This window comes from Gymnoscopelus braueri, assembly GCF_963280865.1.
Source record: "Gymnoscopelus braueri genome assembly, chromosome: 7".
Classification (NCBI taxonomy): domain Eukaryota; kingdom Metazoa; phylum Chordata; class Actinopteri; order Myctophiformes; family Myctophidae; genus Gymnoscopelus; species Gymnoscopelus braueri.
The window spans coordinates 41836910-41857036 of NC_137608.1; the positions used below are offsets into that span (position 1 = coordinate 41836910).

The 20127-nt window shown below is 42.0% G+C and overlaps 1 protein-coding gene across 1 annotated transcript in view; it reads left to right on the forward strand.

Moving 5' to 3' along the window:
• Positions 1–2988: 2988 nt before the first annotated feature.
• Positions 2989–20127, forward strand: part of citb (citron rho-interacting serine/threonine kinase b) — a gene marked incomplete at its 5' end in the record, with an annotated part of 88144 nt that continues 71005 nt past the window's right edge. Inside the window, 5 exon segments of the mRNA XM_080433614.1 lie at positions 2989–3132; positions 4773–4892; positions 16850–17020; positions 17476–17529; positions 18948–19001. Of these exon segments, the coding sequence (XP_080289740.1) occupies positions 2989–3132; positions 4773–4892; positions 16850–17020; positions 17476–17529; positions 18948–19001 (543 nt within the window).

Sequence of the window (20127 nt, forward strand, 5' to 3'; positions counted from 1 at the left end):
CTTTAAATAAAAGCTTTGAGTCAGCCTCTCAGCTTTCAGGAGTGGCTGTGTATATAAAGTGTTTACTGTCGTTCATCTCTCTCTCTCTCTCTCTCTCTCTCTCTCTCTCTCTCTCTCTCTCTCTCTCTCTCTCTTGTTCTCTCTCTCTACATGCCTCCTCTCTCCTACACTGTTTCTCTCTCTTACAGATTAGGGACGTCTCTCGTCTCTCTAGACAAGACCATCTTCATTTTGGGAAATTCTTTTTTCTTTTTTATAACTCCAAAAAAAGCGAAATACTCAAAGCTGCCAGAAGTTTACGACACACATGTCGCAGGTATTACACCCTTCACCAGAGGTTGGGTAGAAACACATTACATTGAACAGGATTACAGTAACATCATCAAAAAGTTATAAGTACTACAATCATATACAGATACTTTTTAAAGAATTGGAAATTACTTGCTTGATTGCTCTGACGCATTTTGAAGGCAGATTGTCAGTGCAAATATATGAACCTAATCATACACATATTCAAATATTGCTTTGATTGTGGTTGTAATGAACTAGTTGACTTCACATTCTATCAAAACTGACAGCAACATATTCCAAAAGTAATTTGATCACTTGACTATTGAATTGAATATTAGTCATATTAAGTAATATTAAAATTCTTCAATGAATAATGCGTTATCTGTAATGGATTGCATTGTGAAATTGACCCTACCCAACCCTACTGGTCACACATTAAGGGGGCGTGCTGTGAAAACCTGCTAAAGGCAGCTGTGTGTTTGTCAGGATGCATTTGTGCCATAGCTGTTGCTTTTTGTGTCTGTCAATGTGCTTTTACATCTGCTTAATGCTCCGTGCCACTTCTCTTATGTGACTTTGTGACTGTGATGGTTGTCTCAGTTTGTTGTGCTCTTAGAATGTGTTATTCTTAACCATATGTGAATGTAGAGTATAATGTGTTGTTCTTAATAGTACTGTAGTTTACAATTTAGAATTTAGTCATTTAGCATCTACTCTTATCCAGAGCAACCATCAACAGGGTAAGTGGCCTAATTGGAGCACTAAGAAACAAGTACGAACTTACATACTACAAAAGTAAACTAGCATTGTAGACACAGTAGACATCAAACCTACATGAATCTTAAAAACATACTTTGCCTCTATTAAGTAAACAACATGCACCTATCTAAACCGTTTACAACAATAACGCATATGCATGTTTTGAGGTGGTTGTGAACTACGTATACAGATGGGAGTAATTTAGTCGATTGTGAAAAAACAATTCAACTTTTTTGCATCGATTAGCTGAAAACTAAAACCAATTGTTAAAAAAAAAGTGTTTCTTGATTATTCGATGAATCTAAAAAGTAATCGATAGAATAATTGCTGAGAAAATAATCGATAGTTGTAGCCTTTAGTCCTGCACTTCATTCTGTGGCACTTTGTTTTTCTATTATGCTGTGACTGTGTTGCCTGTGTTGTGACTGCATTATGTGTCAGTGGTTGTCTCACAGTATAAGTGCTGGCAGGACTGCTTGTCAGTGTTCTCCACTGTGCCTGAGGCTGTGAGATGGAATAGCTACAGTACTGTATCTATCTAATTGCATCTGTCCATCACATTATTGCTCTAATCACAGACACTATACAGTACATGCATACATACACACAAAACTACAGACATGGTATGCACAAGTATATGCATACAGTGTGGGAACAAACTAATGCATACCCTCACACGCACGCACGCCCGCATGCAGACAGATACATACACACAAATACATATACAGCACATATAAATACTGAGAGGATGAGCTCAGACAAAGTAGTGAACAGCACTAGAAATACTGTTGACTCTCAGTCATTTGCATTCACATTTTCCATATTGTCAGCATTTAGCTTAAGACCCCTTGTAACACTCAACTAATTCACTGTAGGAGTTCCAGTGAATACAGTCTGGTAGCACACACATCATGTTGTAAACTGTTCAGCGTACAATTTGTGATAGATGGATGGATGTATGTATGTATAGGGTTTGATTTGCTGCGGGGATCCATGCCTCTGCTTTTCATACCCCCCCTCTGGTCATTCATTTTTATGGCAGGTTAGGATATGTTTTATACCTCATCACATTAACCCTGGTGTTTCTATTTTGGTAAAATGTTCAAAAAATTTCAAAATCTTTCTTTGTATTATAATTTTTAGAAAATAATTGCAAAAATAGCCAATCTACAAGCTCGAACCCTGGATGAATGGATTGATGGATGGGTAGATATTTGTGTATATAGGTAGGTAGGTAGGTAGATAGATACTTTTGTATTATATGGTGCTGTTAACACATTTTCTGTGGTGAAACGTAGCAGAATCATGTGCTTGTCCTGAATTCCACTCACCCATGTTGAAATTAAGCTGAAAACATCCCTGTGCTTTGTGTTGTGATCAAATACAGAATTTATATAGAGTGAAGCCTAATTTATGCTTCAGTGGAGTTGAAAATGTCGCCGACGCATAAATTAGACCTGATAATGCAGAATCTGTATCGGTTATTTAGTGAAATGAAAGTTGAAATGAAAATTCCTCATTCTGCTTGAAGCTGTTGAAGTTCACTTTGATTGAATGCCCAAAGCATATGTGTGAAGGGACATTCTGTACTGTTATTGTAGTCTCCATCTATTGTATTGTCCTGAACTGTCTAATTGTACAAAACATCACATCCTGTGGTTAATAATGCTCAAGTATGTGTAAACATGTTTTACATTGTGATAGTATAATACTACATATTACTATTGTACTGTGAACATTTATGATTCTAAAGCATGATTTATACTTCGTTACGTGCCGGTGTTGCGCACCGAAAATAGCCAATCGAAAAAATAGCTAAAATAGCTCATGATGCAATATGTTGTGAGCTTGTAGATCGGCAATTTTTGGCACATGGCACCGTTGTACGACGAAGTATAAAGTAAGCATAATTCTGATTGGTGTTGCTCTGGATCCCAGATGGAACAGGAGATCTCATTGGTCCAGAGAAAGATGTCTGACCTGGAGTCGGTGCTGCAGCAGAAGGACGTGGAGTTGAAGGCCTCAGAAACCCAGAGAACCATCTTGGAACAGGACTTGGCAACTTACATCACTGAGTGCAGTGTAAGTTACATGTTATTACCCTGAGGGTGTGTGTGTGTGTGTGTGTGTGTGTGTGTGTGTGTGTGTGTGTGTGTGTGTGTGTGTGTGTGTGTGTGTGTGTGTGTGTGTGTGTGTGTGTGTGTCTGTCTGTGTGACTGTGTGTGTCTGTCTGTGTGACTGTGTGACTGTGTGTGTGTGTGTGTGTGTGTGCACGTGCGATGTGCGTGTCCGCACATGTGTGTGCCGTGAGTGTTTCTGTGCATGGGTGGCATGCGTGAATACATGTATATGCACCGAGGGGCCAGCTTCCGAGTTGTAAATTGAGGCTGTATAGGAAGAGACAGTTCATATGAATGGCCTGTAGTCTTGCTGTTTCACCCCTGCTGGTGTCAGAAGTAATTAAGCTCCATTCAAGTCGATGGGGTTTTGCCGAACTTTACACTTGATTTTATCACATTAATAAACATTGTCATAAATACTATATGCTTCCAGTCGCTAGTTTAAGTCTTCTTTCAATCACCATGGTGTGCGTTTTGGTAAATGATGGTACCATTTATTTAAAAATTGATGATAAAGTAGGGTATGCTATAGGAGGTGTGATGATTTGATTGACAAGCTACACAACCAATAGCATTCATTCCCCACCCCCGCTCTGGTCCCAACCAATAGCATTAATTTCCTAGTGCATAGGATATAGAAAGATGGCAGATTTGAAATCGTTGAAAAATAGGCTGCAGTGGTGCCCGCTGGCCTAGCGGTCCAGGCGCATGCCACATATAGGCTCTAATGCCTGACAGCGCGTTGCGGGTTCGACTCCCGGTCCCGACGACCTCTGCTGCGTGTCTCTCCCCATCTCTCTCCCTGTTTCCTGTCTATCCCCTATACTATCAATGAAGGCAGAAAAAGGCCCAAAAATAACTGTTAAAAGTTGGCCGTAACGTTGTCCATACTTTTTACTGTCTATGGTGTGCACACATGGACATAGGTGTGTGTGTGTGTGTGTGTGTGAGAGTGTGTGTGTGTGTGTGTGTGTGTGTGTGTGTGTGTGTGTGTGTGTGTGTGTGTGTGTGTGTGTGTGTGTGTGTGTGTGTGTGTGTGTGTGTGTGTGTGTGTGTGTGTGTGTGTGTGTGTGTGTGTGTGCGTGCGTGCGTGCGTGCGTGCGTGCGTGCGTGCGTGCGTGCGTGCGTGCGTGCGTGCGTGCGTGCGTGCGTGCGTGCGTGCGTGCGTGCGTGTGTGTGTGTGTTTGAGAGTGAGTGTGAGAATGCACATGTGTGTGCATGCATGGCGATGCGTGCATGCACGTGTGCTGGTGTGTATGTCTGTTCGTGGGTGGGTGTGTGTGTGTGTACAAGGAAGTGCATTAAAAGTCACATTCAGTTTTTCTTTCTTATCAGTGAGTGACACTGTAAACATTTTTTTTACATGTTTTATATTATCAACGAATCGATTAGCTACATAAGCGTTACTTTATGTTAAAATAGTTAAAATAGCAGATCGTACAAGCTCACAACACATCACAATGCGACCTGTTGTGAGCTTGTAGATCGGCAATCTTTACGTTTTTGTTTTGACTATAATGATGTGCCCAAAATGGGCATAAATTATGAATCATGAATTATGAATTTGTTTTTTAATGGATTTATTGGATGAACTGTTTGCAGAGTCTGAAGCACAGTCTGGAGCAGGCCCGTATGGAGGTGTCCCAGGAGGACGATAAAGCACTGCAGCTCCTCCATGACATCAGGGAGCAGAGCAACAAGCTGCAGGAGATCAAAGAGCAGGTACTACAGTACACTCCATGGTTCATAAACGTTTTAGCTCGAGAAATATGACGATTTCCCCAGGACCCAAACTAGTGAAAATAGCAGATCTACAAGCTCCTGACGTGTCACATTTATTTTTTTAACACAAATCTTTGCTTCTGGGGGTCCCTGGCACAACATATTTTCAGATGGGGGCCTGTGGCCAAATATTTATCAATTTGGGGGTCCTTGACGTGAAAACGTTTGAGAACCACTGCTTTAGGCAACCAGTGAGGGTCTAAAATTCTCAATGGAAGAGAAGGGAGACCACCTTCAACCAATGTAGATGTGTTCATTGTATTTGCCTAGTCTACTATACAGATTAGTTAAAATAAAAATGTATTCATTACATAAGTTGCAGATTTAACTCAGAGTGTACAAATAGAACCAAATTTACCCTATTTGGACCATTTGGGTCCATTTGTAAACTCTGAGTTACAAATTGATAAATTAACACTGAGGATTTCACTGTGCACAATACGCACTCTGTGTACTTTCAGTTTTGTGGGTTCTGGTTTGCGGCCTTTGGTACAAAAAATCCCTGTCTACTATTGTATGTCAAATCTCTCCCATCGCTCAAGACCGTACCATCTAATAAAACTGCAAATTACATTCATAAGCCCACGCAGAACTGAAAAATGATGCGTTTATGCAAATAAGGTACAAAACCTTCCACAGGGTTTAGAAAGCTCCCCTTCAGAAACATCAAAACAAAGCCTCATCAAAACAAACAGAATAATGAAGCAAATGACTTGAACCAAGTTCACCAAATGTAGCAAATCATTCTTTGTCTCTTGCTCCTGCTTTGTCGCTCTCTTTCTCTCTTTCTTGCTAATAGAAATGGCTACAGCGTAGACAAAGCAGGTGAGGAGCTCAACTGACTCTCTCTTTATGAGTTCCAGAGATTGTGAATTCAGTCCGCTGCCACACACATCATATTTCAAAATGTTCAGCATACAATGTATTATGGATGGATTTATGGATTTATGGATGGATGGATGGATGGATGGATAGATGGATAGATGCATACAGTAGATGGATTCTTGACAGCTACAGTCAAGGATCCATCAGTTACCAGTCAACACCAACTTGGGACTCCTGAATCGCTGCCCTCCACACCCTCCTGTCTAGCATCAGGGTCTTGAGCTCTGCAGTGATGTTAGCTCCGCTGTCACGCCGCAGTGTATCTACGTACTGTAGGTGGTGCGCTACAGTATACTGTAGACAAAGAGTTGAGGAACGTTTAACATTGTGCTTTAGGGCAGGGCAGGTGATGGTGTCGGGTGTGTGTGTGTGTGTGTGTGTGACCCCAATGTGAGAAGAGAACGGTGCCAGCCCACTCCAGCAGTGGTAATTACACAGGCAACATGGTGTGAGATGTCTGTCGCTTCCTACAAGGGTGCAGTGAGTCAGTATACTGTAACTTTAAACAGCCACAATAAGTTCAGGTGTATGCCCTGTTCCTTATTATGCCCTGTTCCTTATTATGCATATGTTATTATTATTATTATGATTAATATTACCGTAGATTTTTTTGTGTGTGTGTTTCGGGAATTGCTTATTTCTTATTCACCACTGGGAGAATTCATTGGCTCAAAGCCTTTGAAGTCAGTACAGTATGTTCACATCTTCATCTGTAATTTAGGACATTTCTTCAATTTCTTTCATGAATGAAGAAAAGAACGCTATTTCTCAACAAATCTATGGATATTCATAAAATTGGAGATGTGAGTTTTAGTAGAAAAGTCTTAATGGCCCCTGTAGCTCAGTCGGAAGAGCATGCGCTCGCCTTTCGACCAAAAGGTCATGGGTTCGATCAGTTGTTTTCCAATGTTACTGTGCAGACAGGCTCTTTAGCCCACTGGTTCCCAACCTGGGGTCAAAGATCATAGAGGGGGCGTGAGGCCTTGTCTGTTTGGAGGCTGACCGGAATTTTAAACATGTTGCTGAAAATCATAACTTGCTTTCATCCACTGTGTCAGCTTATGTAAGAAGGGGGGGGGGGGGGTTGAATCACTGCTTTTAGACCACTGTGGATAAGATATCGTTGCTGGTAGAAACCCTGTATCTCCACATTTCAAATGTGTATGTTTTTTTGTGAATTAGTAGGTTGTACAGGAGTGTCGCGCAAAAGTAGCTAAAATAGCCGATCTACAGCTTGCATTGTGATGCATTGTGAGCTTGTAGATATTTTTTTCCATTTTGGAAGAATTGTGAAGATGAAAGTGGTGAAGTCTGTCTGTAGGTTTTATGGATATTCAACCAATGAAAAGTATTAACTTGTGACTAAATGGCTGGCATTGGATCCATTGGAACGCAGGTTCTTTTATAATGGTTTTGGGCATGTATTGTACGCTTTCTGCCCGACAGCAACAACATTGTCTGCTGCCTCAATGCGTCTTCTTCAGGGACTCTCTGGATCGTGAATTATGTCTGGGATGATGAGAGACAGAGAGTGTGTGTGTGTGTGTGTGTGTGTGTGTGTGTGTGTGTGTGTGTGTGTGTGTGTGTGTGTGTGTGTGTGTGTGTGTGTGTGTGCGTGTGCGTACGTGCATACATTTTGTGTCCATGTGAATTCCATTGTGTAGTCCTTATGAGTGTGTGTACATGTAGAAGTGTGTGTGAGCATGTGTTTGTGTGTGTAAGAATGTGTCTGTGTCTTAGTAAGTGAGAGCGTGCATGCTTGATTGTTTCTGCATTTTGTGTGGACACGCCCCGGTAATTATGGAGCTGCCAATAATGGGAATTAAGCCTTTAATTAATTGTCCTTACTCATTGTTAGCTTGAAAATCAGTTATTTTTGACAAGCGTCAAATCGTCGCTGTCGGGTGGAAACCTTGTATGTCCAAAACCGTTCCTTTTTTATTATTATTTTATAGTGAAAATAATAGTGAAAATAGCCGATCTACAAGCTCACAATGCGTCGCATCACGTTGTAAGCTTGTAGATCTGCTACTTTCACTACTTTTGTGTGACACTCTTGTATGATGCAGTAGGGCATTCTTTTACGAAACAAAACATAAAAAGTTGAAGTATGGAGATTTGAGGTTTCTACCCGACAGCGACAAATGCAGCTTTGGCTGGCTGGGTGAGGTTGAAAGGACAAGAGAGTGAAAGCATGAAAAGCAGTGGTGGAAAGTAACCAAGAACATTTACTCAAGTACTTCAGTACAATGTTGAGGTACTGTCACTACTCGAGTCAAATATTGTACTTTTTGCTCTACTGCAATTTGACAGCTTTAGTTACTAGTTACTTTGCAGATTTAGATTATTATCACAAAACATATATTAACCACTTTGGCCCTATTTTATACTTAGGCTATTAGAAAATAGTATATCTACAAGCTCACAGAGCGTTGCATCGCGCTGCGTTGTGAGCTTAAAAAAAAACGTTACTTTTGGTACATAAGTATATTTTGATGACAATACTAAGGCCGTTTCAGACGGAGAGCGATTGACGTGCCTAGTAATTCATTTTCAATGAGAGGCGGGCGATTATTTGGGACGCACGGAGAAGTTGGAGGGCGGAGAGGCAAGCGGGCGCAGTCTCGTGAAATTCTCACGCTCGTGCTCGTTTCATGCACACGCCTAGAGCTGGATTGTGGTCAGCTTTTTTTCCACGCTACGCGCAGGAGGACAAAACAACAATGGTCACGGCGCGATCCCCGCTGATCCAAGCGAGAACGCCTGCATCAGTAGTCCCCCGCCTGAAACGGCCTTTATTGTATTTGTATACATTGTGGTATTGCTACTTTTACTGAGTAAAAAAATCTGAGTACTTCTTCCACCACTGATGAAAAGTCTTCTCCCTGGTACTGTACCTTTCAACAACCCCATCTTTCTTACTGTTCACTGGTAACCAGGCGCTGAATATTATCTACAATGGTTGCCATGGCAACGAGATCCATATACCTTGAAGTGAAGAGGAGAAGGGGCTGCAGTGGGTAGGCTGTCACGATGAGGTAGTGGGGCCTTGGATCCCCCCGTTTAAGAAGCACTGAATTTATGAGCCATTGCATAACATCTATAATCCACATCTCAGCACATATGAGGCAGTGTATCTCAAGTAGGGCTGGACAATATGTCTTCAATTCAGTATCGCGATTATTTCAAACTTTTGCCTCGATTACGATAAAAAAATATAATTATATAGTGAAAATAGCCGATCAACATAAGCTCACAACGTGTCGCGATGTGACACGTTGCGAGAACAGCTATTTTCACTATTTTGTTATGCCACCATTGTACAATAAAGTATAATAGGCCGGAAGTTAAAATGCCATGCCTTTCCTCGTAAAGGACTTCATTATCAGCCTCCGTTATGTCGTCATAATCCAATGTAGACTTACACTGGATAAAAAACATGTTTATTTCACGATGTCACTGAGAAATACTTCACTACCCACAATGCTAAAGTGTAACATCCGGTAACATCGACGTCTCTGATTGGTGGAGCTCGCGTTATATGGAAATGTTTCCGCTCTCCCCCATGAATGTTTGCTACTCTCGACAGGCTATAGTAACAAACTCCTGTGTCAGTAGCTTCTGAATGCCTGCAATGAATTCTCCTCCTTCACTGACAAAATTCAGCAAATTAGCATGCAATTACTGTACCATGACACAGTTTTATTCCATCAACCATAAAAACATTATACAACATACAAAATTCTCCACATATTACATGCACCAGGGTTCCATTCTGGGGCCTTTTCTGTTCAATATCTTGCTCCCACTGGCTCACATTATGTAAAACAACAAGATATGTTATGCAGACGACACACACATTTACATAAGCATATCACCGGGGGACAATACAAGTATTGATTAAATGGATTTAGCAAATCAACGATTGGATGTGCCAGAATGTTTTTCATAAAAAAAAAAAAAGACAAAACTGAAATAATCATTTTTATAGCCAAGGAAGAACAATTAAAAGCCTGTGCTCCGCTTTAATTTGTTAACAGAAATCTTGGTTAGTCATGGACCTGAATCTTCAACAGCCACGTTAAGGCAATTACGTATTCACCCTACTATCGCCTTAAGAATAAGGGGATTAAAGGACTTATCTCTCAGCTGGATATTTGATAAAACTTGTCCATGCATTAATCATCAGTAGTCTTGAGTACTGTAACAGTGTCTTTACAGGTCTCTACAAATTTATCAGACGGCTGCAGTTGATTCAGAACGCACACTGCTGGAATCTAAAACCAAGAAAGTGGATCATATCACTCTAGTTATCAGATATATTTACACTGGCTCCCTGTCGATCAATAATTAATTTCAAAATATTACTGTTAGTTTATAAAACATTGAGTGGTTTAGGGCCAAAATACATGTCTGATCTTGTGCTACATCATGATTGATCCAGACTCAGGTTGTCTGGGACAGGTCTGCTTGCTGAACCTAGAGTCAGAACTAAACACAGACAAGCAGCTTTCAGTTTTTATATACCTCATATCAGGCACAAACTCCCAGAAAACTGCAGTTCTGCTACAACCGTGTTCTTGTAAATCAAAGCTGAAGACCCTTTTCTTTGCCACTGCCTTTTAGTGAGTTCTTAATGCTCTGTGTCTGAATGTCTTAATGCTTAATGTTTTGTGTAAAGCACTTTGAATAGCCTTGTTGTAGAAATGTGCGATACAAATTAACGTGCCTTGCCGTACACAGAGAAACTAGCTAATATCCTCATCCTTATGAGGACAGTTGGTTCACTACTTCCTAGGCTGTCATCTACCCATCATTTGAGACTTCCAATACATTATATTACACCGTGTTCCCATGAACGCCTCTCAGCAGGATAATTAAGCCAGCTAAATCCAGCATTACATCTTGAAAGGCATCATCTGTCTCCCACACACTGTCATGTGACTGTAGTGTTTATCATACTCTATTAGGAAAGCATGCAGTGTTGGGTCAGAAAACATAACAGATTGTGATGAGACATTCGCTCTTCAGTGACCGTAGAGAGAAAAGCAAATAAAAACAACCAAGGCTTGTAAATTGTTCGCGGAGATTGAAAGGAAGGTAGCATACTGTAGGCCTTGTAGACATCGTAGGAATGACAATACTGCAACTTTTCTTGTTGAGTGCACAAACTGCGCCCGCCCTTTATTGTTATTATTTTTTTTTTACTTAAATTTTTATCCCGCGATTTTTGTAACCCATTTTTTTCACCCGGTGCCAATTTCCTAAGTGATCCTGGGCGCTACACCAGCCCTACACCAGCGCTACACCAGTCCCCCACAGCCAGGGAGGCCAGGGCCGAGCTCATGCTTCCTTCAATACATGAGAGCCAACTGACCTTCTTGTCACCTGACAGGGGAGAGTTTCCCCGGTAGGACGTAGCGCGTGGAAGGAACACGTTATTCCAACCAGTTCCCTTCCCCTCCATCAGGCGCCCCGGCTGTCATGGGGGAGGCGGTATAGCGACCAGGATTACTACATGTTTTTGTGAGGGTATTAACTACCCTAGGAGACACGGGGAGAACATGCAAACTCCACACAGAGTAGGCCCTTTCGCCAACCCCACCTAGGGTATGGGCGCTGATGACACGGAGGAGAAGACACGCCCCCAGCGCCCACAGCGTCCCCGGCGGGAATCGAACCCAGGACCTTCTAGCTGTGAGGCGACAGCGCTACCGACTGCGCCACCGTGCCACCGCCCTTTATTATTCTTAAGATATTTTTTGGGGCTTTCATGCCTTTATTGATAGGACAGTAGGCTAACAAGAAATGGAGAGAGAGGACTCAAACCCGCGGCACGCTGTCAGGCTACACTGAGCCTACTGTATGTGTGTGGACCACTACGCCAGCGGCCCAGGCCCCTTTATTATTAACACAATAAAGGGTGGGCAGATACTGGCTCTGAGGAGGATACTGGAAGGAGTCAAGGAGCGGAACCTGTCAGCGGTGATCACCTTCATCGACTTCCCAAAAGCTTAAGTTTTGACACCATCCATCGGGGGAAACTCATGAGCATTCTCAGGGCCTACGGAGTTCCTGAGAAGATGGTTCAGAATGATAGAGGCAAGCTACAGCCAGTCTCGAGCCAAGGTTCTAACCCATGACGGTGACACCTCTGAAGTCTTTTAAATCCTGTCCTACTGGGTGACACTCTGGCCCCCTTCCTGTTTATTATAGCGAGACTCTGAGACTCGCAATCAGTGGCAGAGAGGAGGCACTGGGGTTCACTCTGGTCTCGAGGAAGTCAAAGCGAGTACACCTCATCACGATTATTGACCTCGACTACGCAGATGACATTGCACTAGTCTCGGATACAGCAGAGAAATGAAGGGAACTATTAGCAGTAGAAATGAAGTGCAGGAAGATCGACCTCTCAAGCTCAATGCCATGAAAACAAAGGTATTGACAGTTAACACAGAGGACAAAACCATTGCCACTGCCGAAAGGACGGCGCTCGAGGTAGTTGAGGACTTCCAATATCTCGGTGCCTGGACTGCTTCGACGGAACAGGACCTGAAGGTCCGTAGGGCACTTGCCTGGAATGCCCTGCATGGGATGAGGGTGTGGAAATCTGACATGGGAGAAGACCTCAAGAGGCGGCTGTTTGTAGCTACAGAGTCAGTACTGCTGTATGGGGCCAAGACTGGACTGTCACAGCACAACAGGAAAGGGCCCTGGATGGAGTCTACACAATAATGCTAAACTTGGACGGACCATATCAGAAATGTGGTCCTTCACGGGAACCTACCACGGGTCACAGACAAGGTCAGAGAGCGAAGGATGAGACCGTGGGAGCCAGGGTACAGCCAGGAAAGGCAAGAAGCGTACCACCTACAGTACGTAGATGCACTGCGGTGCGACAGCGGAGCTAACAACACTGCAGAGCTCAAGACCCTGATGCTAGACAGGAGGGTGTGGAGGGCAGCGATTCAGGAGTCCCGAGTTGGTGTTGGCTAAACCGCACTCTCGCATCATAGTAACACATCAACATCCCACCACTACCTCTTGGCTCTTAAAGAGACAATTGTGAATTATGTCCCCAATAGTGTCACTACAGCCTACATGTAAAAATCAAGTGTGTTCAATTAATACACTTGCTGTGTAAAATTGAAGACAGCAGTGAATAAAAATACAGCATTTAGTCACACAGCCTAGAGCCTACAGTACTTAAACTTTGATGTGTTACACTAGCGTATACATCTGTGTACAGTACAGTGTGTGGTGTATAAGTGAGTATACAAATATGTCTTATCAGTGTGGAGCATGTCTGAATTTCTAACTATAAATGCCCAGAATCTCTGTGTGCGTGCATGCGTGTGTGTCTGTCTGTCTGTCTATCTATCTGTCTGTAGTTCATGAGGACTGATAATGATGCATCTTTTCAAAATATTAATGAAAGGTTCACATTAACATACAAAGCATCAAATTTGAAAACAGCTAAAAGTTAATCTAAGGAACAATTGTGTACTTGAAACTGTAGTGCGCGTCTCCGAAGACCAGAGGATGTGCAGTGTGAAACCGCCGATTTGACCGATATGACCATACTGTATATAGGCATATATGTAGATTCGGTTGTCCAGAACCGCCAATCCGACCGATATGCCCATATATATATATGGGCCAGATAGGGCTTTCACAACTAGAGATTTTTACAGGTCGACTAATTTGACCCAGTGGTAGTCGACTAGTCGAAATTTACATTAAAAAAAGAAGGGGGGCATTGTTTTAATGCCATCCTACTACTATATTACTATTATTATTATTATCCTCCTGCCCTTATTTTTATGGCGTTTTAAGGGAAGCGCTTCTGGCACAGCAGCACAGCACCACAGCAGCATCTCCAAGGATCCCCATTGCCCAATAATAGGCTTTTATTGGGCATACTTTTGACCCCCTTTTGATAAAAAATAAAGTCAGGACGATAATAATAATTGTAAGATGGGCCATTACTATGGCATTAAAAAAAAATATTCGACTAGTACCAACAAGGTCGACTAGTGGTTATACTTGTCGACTAGTCGACTAGTCGACTAGTTGGTGAAAGCCCTAGGGCCAGACCAACTTCAAACTCGGCATGCGTATCGACGAGGACCCAAGGGTGTGATTAGCTGAGTGGGAAGTCGTCGGATTAGCGGATTTCCAAAAAAACAGAAAAAAACTCAAATCCACATATATGGAGTTCCCTGATCAATATGACGTCAAATTTACCTTAATTAGTCTACCCCAAAGACACCTGCTGTCTATTACCACGCTTTCCTGTAAAGCCTCTACAACTCTTAAAGGGGCCACACCATGAATTTCATTTTTTTTTGGGGGGGGGGGGGGTATTTTTTGGGCTCCTCAGTGTCTCTTGTACCCCAAAAAAAAATGTCATTCTCATTTCAGAGATTTTCAGAATGGGCGTGTCTGAACAGGCCATTTCAGAATGGCAAGGCAAGTGACATCACTTGCCTTGCCATTGCATTGATGATGGCCAGACAGAATTGCTCAGTAGCCCCCCCCTGCCCAAAAGGACATTTTGGTATTGCAGCTGAAAAAGCTTGGAATGACAGACAGTCAGATTGTGAGAAAAAATATCTGGATATTTTTTAGGCTTACAACCTGTTTAAAACGTATTAGGGGGCAATATTTATATATAATATATTTTTTTAAATTCATGGTGTGGCCCCTTTAAACAAAATGTATATTTTTAAAGATTGTTATCAAAGGCTTGTACTGTAGTTGTTGTTTTTTAACCACCATGGCAGTTTCTGGGTCAAGAATACATTGTACCTCTGGCATAAACAACCATTTTCCCCTTTGAAGTGCTTTTCTGCCTTATTCTGTTTGGTAGGGGAAATAAAGACAGAGGGGAAGATAGAGATGTGTTGGTGTTTTTCCTACCAAGGAGATATTCTTGTGTTAATTCTATCATAAGAGGCTATAGTGGAATGAGGCAGGTTAGGGCAATTGACCCATTTCACAGCAGCCATTTTCACAGGTAAACACAGCGGTATTAACATGAATTGTGGGTGCGTTTCATTTACAGTAGGTGTAACATGGACAGCTCCTGTACAGATAACTTCATGCTAACACACAGAAACACCTACAGTACTGTAAAGGAAACACACCCGTAATTCATGTTAATACCTTTCCTAAAGCTGTGAAAAGGGTCCATGGATTACAGTATTACTCCTAACCTTTCAGCTCTCCATAGTTTAAGGGCCCTATCTTGCACATCTACGTGTTGGTCTTAAAATTAGTTGTAATTGGTGCATTGCTATCTTATGTAGGCCTACAGTGAGAAAATTGAAAAAGCCATTGCGCTTAATTGTCTTAAATAAAGCGCTGTGACAGCGCGTATATTTCCTTAGTATTTAGAGAGCACATTCGGATGAAGATGCGCGGCAATATGGATTCATAATGTGTGTATTATGTCAGTGAATTATCAGGCCATGACACAGTTGTATGCCGGAGAACTTCCCTTTACTTTCTTAGCTTCACACAGAATAACAACATCATACAGAATGAGCAATCGATCCCAGAATCCCTCAACACTCCCAACACTAGGCAAGACACAGCAGCATAATCGAACAGAACAGTAGGGCAATAACAATCTCAACACATCACTGGTGACCCAGTGAGACATAACAGTGAGCAAACTGCATCAACACAATCAACACAACTCTCATGTTCAACATGGTAGATGACAACCGAGGGACTCAGCTTTGATGTTCAAACATTTATTAATGATCTGGGCCAGAATACATCTATTACGTAATAATAATAATAAGAAAGAATGTCTCCATGTGTCTTTGGAGATCAAAGCGGTGAGGAGAGAGAGATAGAGAAAAGGTTAGGGCCGTTTATTTCAATACAGTAGCCTACACTTGTTGCTGATAGCTTATACTGTATGTTCAAATACCTCTCGTCATGTAAGTATGTCATGGATCCATAGCCTCTTGGCTTTCTGTTTTCCTTATATACCCACCTAGCAAGCACACACCTTATGTACTGTAATTATAGTTTTACAAATGGAGAACTGTGGTTTTCTAAATGGCACAACGCAGGCTCTCATAGACCTTTCTTTTATGACACTCACAGTTGCCCCAAAGAATGACATTGAGCCACTGTATCCTGTTCGGCAGCTGGGGCAATCCACTGGACCAATTACAATAATTATTGTACCCCTTAGGCATTTTGTGTCCAAATGGTGTAACAAATAGGCTTAAAACTTCTGAATACATTTGATAAGTTACTTTTTGAGAAATGGAACTGTCTAAATTTGTGTTTTTTTGCTTCCTCTAAAGAAAATGATGGAGTAATAATAGAACTCTGAGTATATTCCTTCCACCCTTGTTGATGCCTTTTGTCTCGCTTGTCATATTCTATTGTCAGTTCAGCACCAGTCTGGCTAAGGAGGATGCTACTTGTTATTATCCTGATTGACAAGCCGGTCTGCCTTGTGATCTGACAGGGAAATGGAGATGAAGCCCGTTGGCTGTGACTAATTCATTAACAGACAACAGCTCTAAAATGTTCTAGCTCATATGTATTGTATTTTCTTTTCTCCTTCTGCTTCCTTTATCTCTGCTCAATGACTCAATGATCTCATTCTGCTTCCTTTATCTCTGCTCAATGACTCAGTGTCTTTTAGATCTGCCACCAACCAAGTTGTATTTGTTGGATTGTGTTTATGAGTCTTCTGTTCCAACACTTCCTCCCATGAATGTGGGTCTTAGTTCCAATGTTGTTTTTCCACTGTTGCATATCTCTTCTCTTCTCTTCTCTTCTCTTCTCTTCTCTTCTCTTCTCTTCTCTTCTCTTCTCTTCTCTTCTCTTCTCTTCTCTTCTCTTCTCTTCTCTTCTCTTCTCTTCTCTTCTCTTCTCTTCTCTTCTCTTCTCTTCTCTTCTCTTCTCTTCTCTTCTCTTCACCTCTCCTCTCCTCTCCTCTCCTCTCTTCTCCTCTCCTCGCTCACGTCCCTTCTCTCTAGGAGTACCATGCCCAGCTGGAGGAGATGCGTGTTGCCATCAGGCAGTTGGAGGAGGACCTATCGGCTGCCCGTCGACGCAGTGACCTGTACGAGGCTGAGTTGAAGGAGTCTCGACAGAGCAGTGAGGAGCTGAAGAGGAAGGCTTCTGACTACCAACACAGGATGCAGAAGGTCTGGAGTGTAATCATTGTTTAGTTTATTTAGTGACAGATGTACAGTATGCGGTTAGCGCTAGGTGTAACGCTTGAGCCTGAAGGGGTGTAAGTACAAGTACTGTATGTAAGAGGCAAATGATATACAGGTCTAAAATCACCTAACTTGTATACTTTTATTAACTTTTATTATTTATGTTGCCGCTATGTTTGATTGCATTAACACTTAAACCCTACACTTAGTTGAACGGATTCCAAAGGGCTCTATACTAGGCCCCCTCCTCTTTTTGCTACACACTAAATATCTTTGCCGAAAATAGTTGATCTACAAGCTCACAATGTGTAGCTTGTAGATCTGCTCTTATAGCAGACTGTTTGCCCCCGAATAGGGATGTTAGTCAAATATATATATATACATATATACATAATGGATAACCTAGACACAACATGACAAATTCACCCATATTTTCACAGGTGAAAGAGCAAGGCAAAGCAGAAACGGAGGAGCTTCTTGCCAAACTGGAAAAGGTAGTCCATCAATCCATTGGTTTGCAGAGTTTGCATACTGAAGAAGAAATGGTTTTCTGTGATGTGTGAGGGGAGGATATATATTGTAGACGGGTGACAAATTAAAGCAATATCAACATAAAGTGTCTTAGTGAGGTGGCGGGCCACCACGAGCTGCCAGAACAGCTTTGCTTTACATTGACATAAATTGTACGTACGTGTCTTGAACTCTACTAGAGGGGTGAACACCATTCTAACAAAAGATGTTCCCTCATTTGGTGTTTTGATGAAGGTGGTGGTCTAACACGTTGATCCAAAATCTCCCATAGGTGTACAACTGGGTTGAGATCTGATGACTGTGAAGGCCATAGCATATGATTCACGTCATTTTCATACTCATCAAACCATTCAGTGACCACTCGTGCCCTGTGGATCGGGGCATTGTCATCCAGGAAGAAACAGCTCCCATCAGGATAGAAGTGTTTCAACATAGGATAAAGGTGATCACTCAGCATAACTTCGTATTGATTTGCAGGGACCCTTCCCTCAAAGCCTCTGAGATAAGTGGACCCAAACCATGCTAGAAAAATGCCTCCCACAGCATAACAAAGCCACTGGAGCCTCTCACTGTAGAGGTCAAGCGTTCAGGCCTGTACTGTTTTTTTTTGGTGTACATCACATGCTCACTCACCCACCGAAAATATGGTGATATGACTCATCTGAACGTATCACTTTTTTCCACATCGCTGTAGAACAGTGCCTATGGTTTTTGCACCACTGAACTCTCAAATGTGAATTTGCCATCCGTGCAACACATATCTATGTGTAACAAAACAGGTTGTAATCAAGTTTATACATGGGATGAATTACCGTTCATTTGAACGCATTTTCAAAGACGGAAATTGAAAACGGCCGTTCGTAAATTAACTGATATCAGAGCACCCTATGACGTCAACACCAGAGCGCTCTGAAATTGGAGCAAATTCCTCGAGTATTAGGAATGCTATACTTGGTGCCACTCTGTTGTGTTACCATTTGGTATTTTTTATCAATCTTTAAAAAAAAAGAATTCAGTAATGAATGGTATTTGTGTGCGAGGCGCACGCTGAAAAGTCCACTTACTGTACATCTTTTTCTCTTGCTATCTTGATCCAAAATCGAGATCAACTGGTCCTGCCCAGAATTTTTATACCAGAGCCTGATAGGATGTTAATTGCTTGTATCATGTAGTACACCTGTATGGAAGCATCTGCATTTTTTGTTTCTCCACTAGTTTATTCAAGTTTTTCCTTTAATTTGTCACCTGTCTGTAAATAAACTACTATATGACTTCATTTAATCATACATTTGTGGATGGACCGATGGAGACAGCGACAGTGACTTTAAAATGTGATTTTCCATATCTTACAATATGCATATAATTGTGTCCTTTTGTCTAGACAAATTCTGAGCAGCAGACTAAGATTCAGGATCTCCAAGAGAAGCTGGCAAAGGTAATTTTGTCTGAGAACCAGGGATCATCAATGTGTCCGCCCGTACACAGACAAATGTGTCCGTGGCAAGACTTGGCCTTTTGTGTGTGTGTGAGCATGGCTAATCTCAGAAACGGCTAAATCAATCAGCGGCAAACCTGTCTTGCACGCAGCCAGTAGGCCAAGGCAGTACCTCCACCCCGATTTTTTCAATTGGCCTCATGGAGGCGCTATACCAGCCCGCTTTACATTTGGCCTATAACTCCTGAACTGTGGTTCGTACAGTCAAATATCCAATTCTACCTAAGTATGTCGATTTTCCGCCATTTAGCATTTTCTTCAAAACACACTGATACTCCTCCTACAGATTTGGTCCAAAACTCTCACAACTCACACAACATGTGTCATATCAAGTTTTGATATTTCATACCGACTTTGGCTTCCAAATGAGCCTGTGTTACAAACATTCCCCAAATCATGAACGAATCATCCGATTAACCCACATTTTGAATCACATATTGAGGGGCCTTTGCACAGCGCAGAGCTCAAAGCGATTTCACTCAGACTCACCACAAATGTGACAAATGTCACTGATTATCTTTCCTGAAATTAGGTACACGTGATCTTGTGAGTCGTATGACAATGAGCGTCAAACAGATAGGTATTAGATGTATCATAGGTATTAGATCATGAATACAACATCCAATCAGCCACAATTGCGAAAAGTTGAACCGTATGTCGTAAAAAGCTATTTCCCCCGCAGCTTCCTCTGGTCCTGGTGTCTGCAACCCACCACTTAGGCAGCACTGGGTATAGGCCACCTGGCCTGGAGGAGATACTGTATGTGCGCACCCTTCTAGCCTTTTTTCAATCTCACTCTGTGTTCTGTTTCTCTCTCTCTCTCTCTCTCTCTCTCTCTCTCTCTCTCTCTCTCTCTCTCTCTCTCTCTCTCTCTCTCTCTCTCTCTCTCTCTTTCTCTCCCTCCATCTTTTTCTATTTTGAATCTCACCATCCTGTACGTATTTTCCATTGTCTCTCTCAGTTTCTCTATCTATCTTCTCTAATGACTCGTACTAGCCCTGCAGTGCCATCAACCAGATGTTCATCATTGGACAATGGACAAATTCAACTAGCATTATTAAACCCT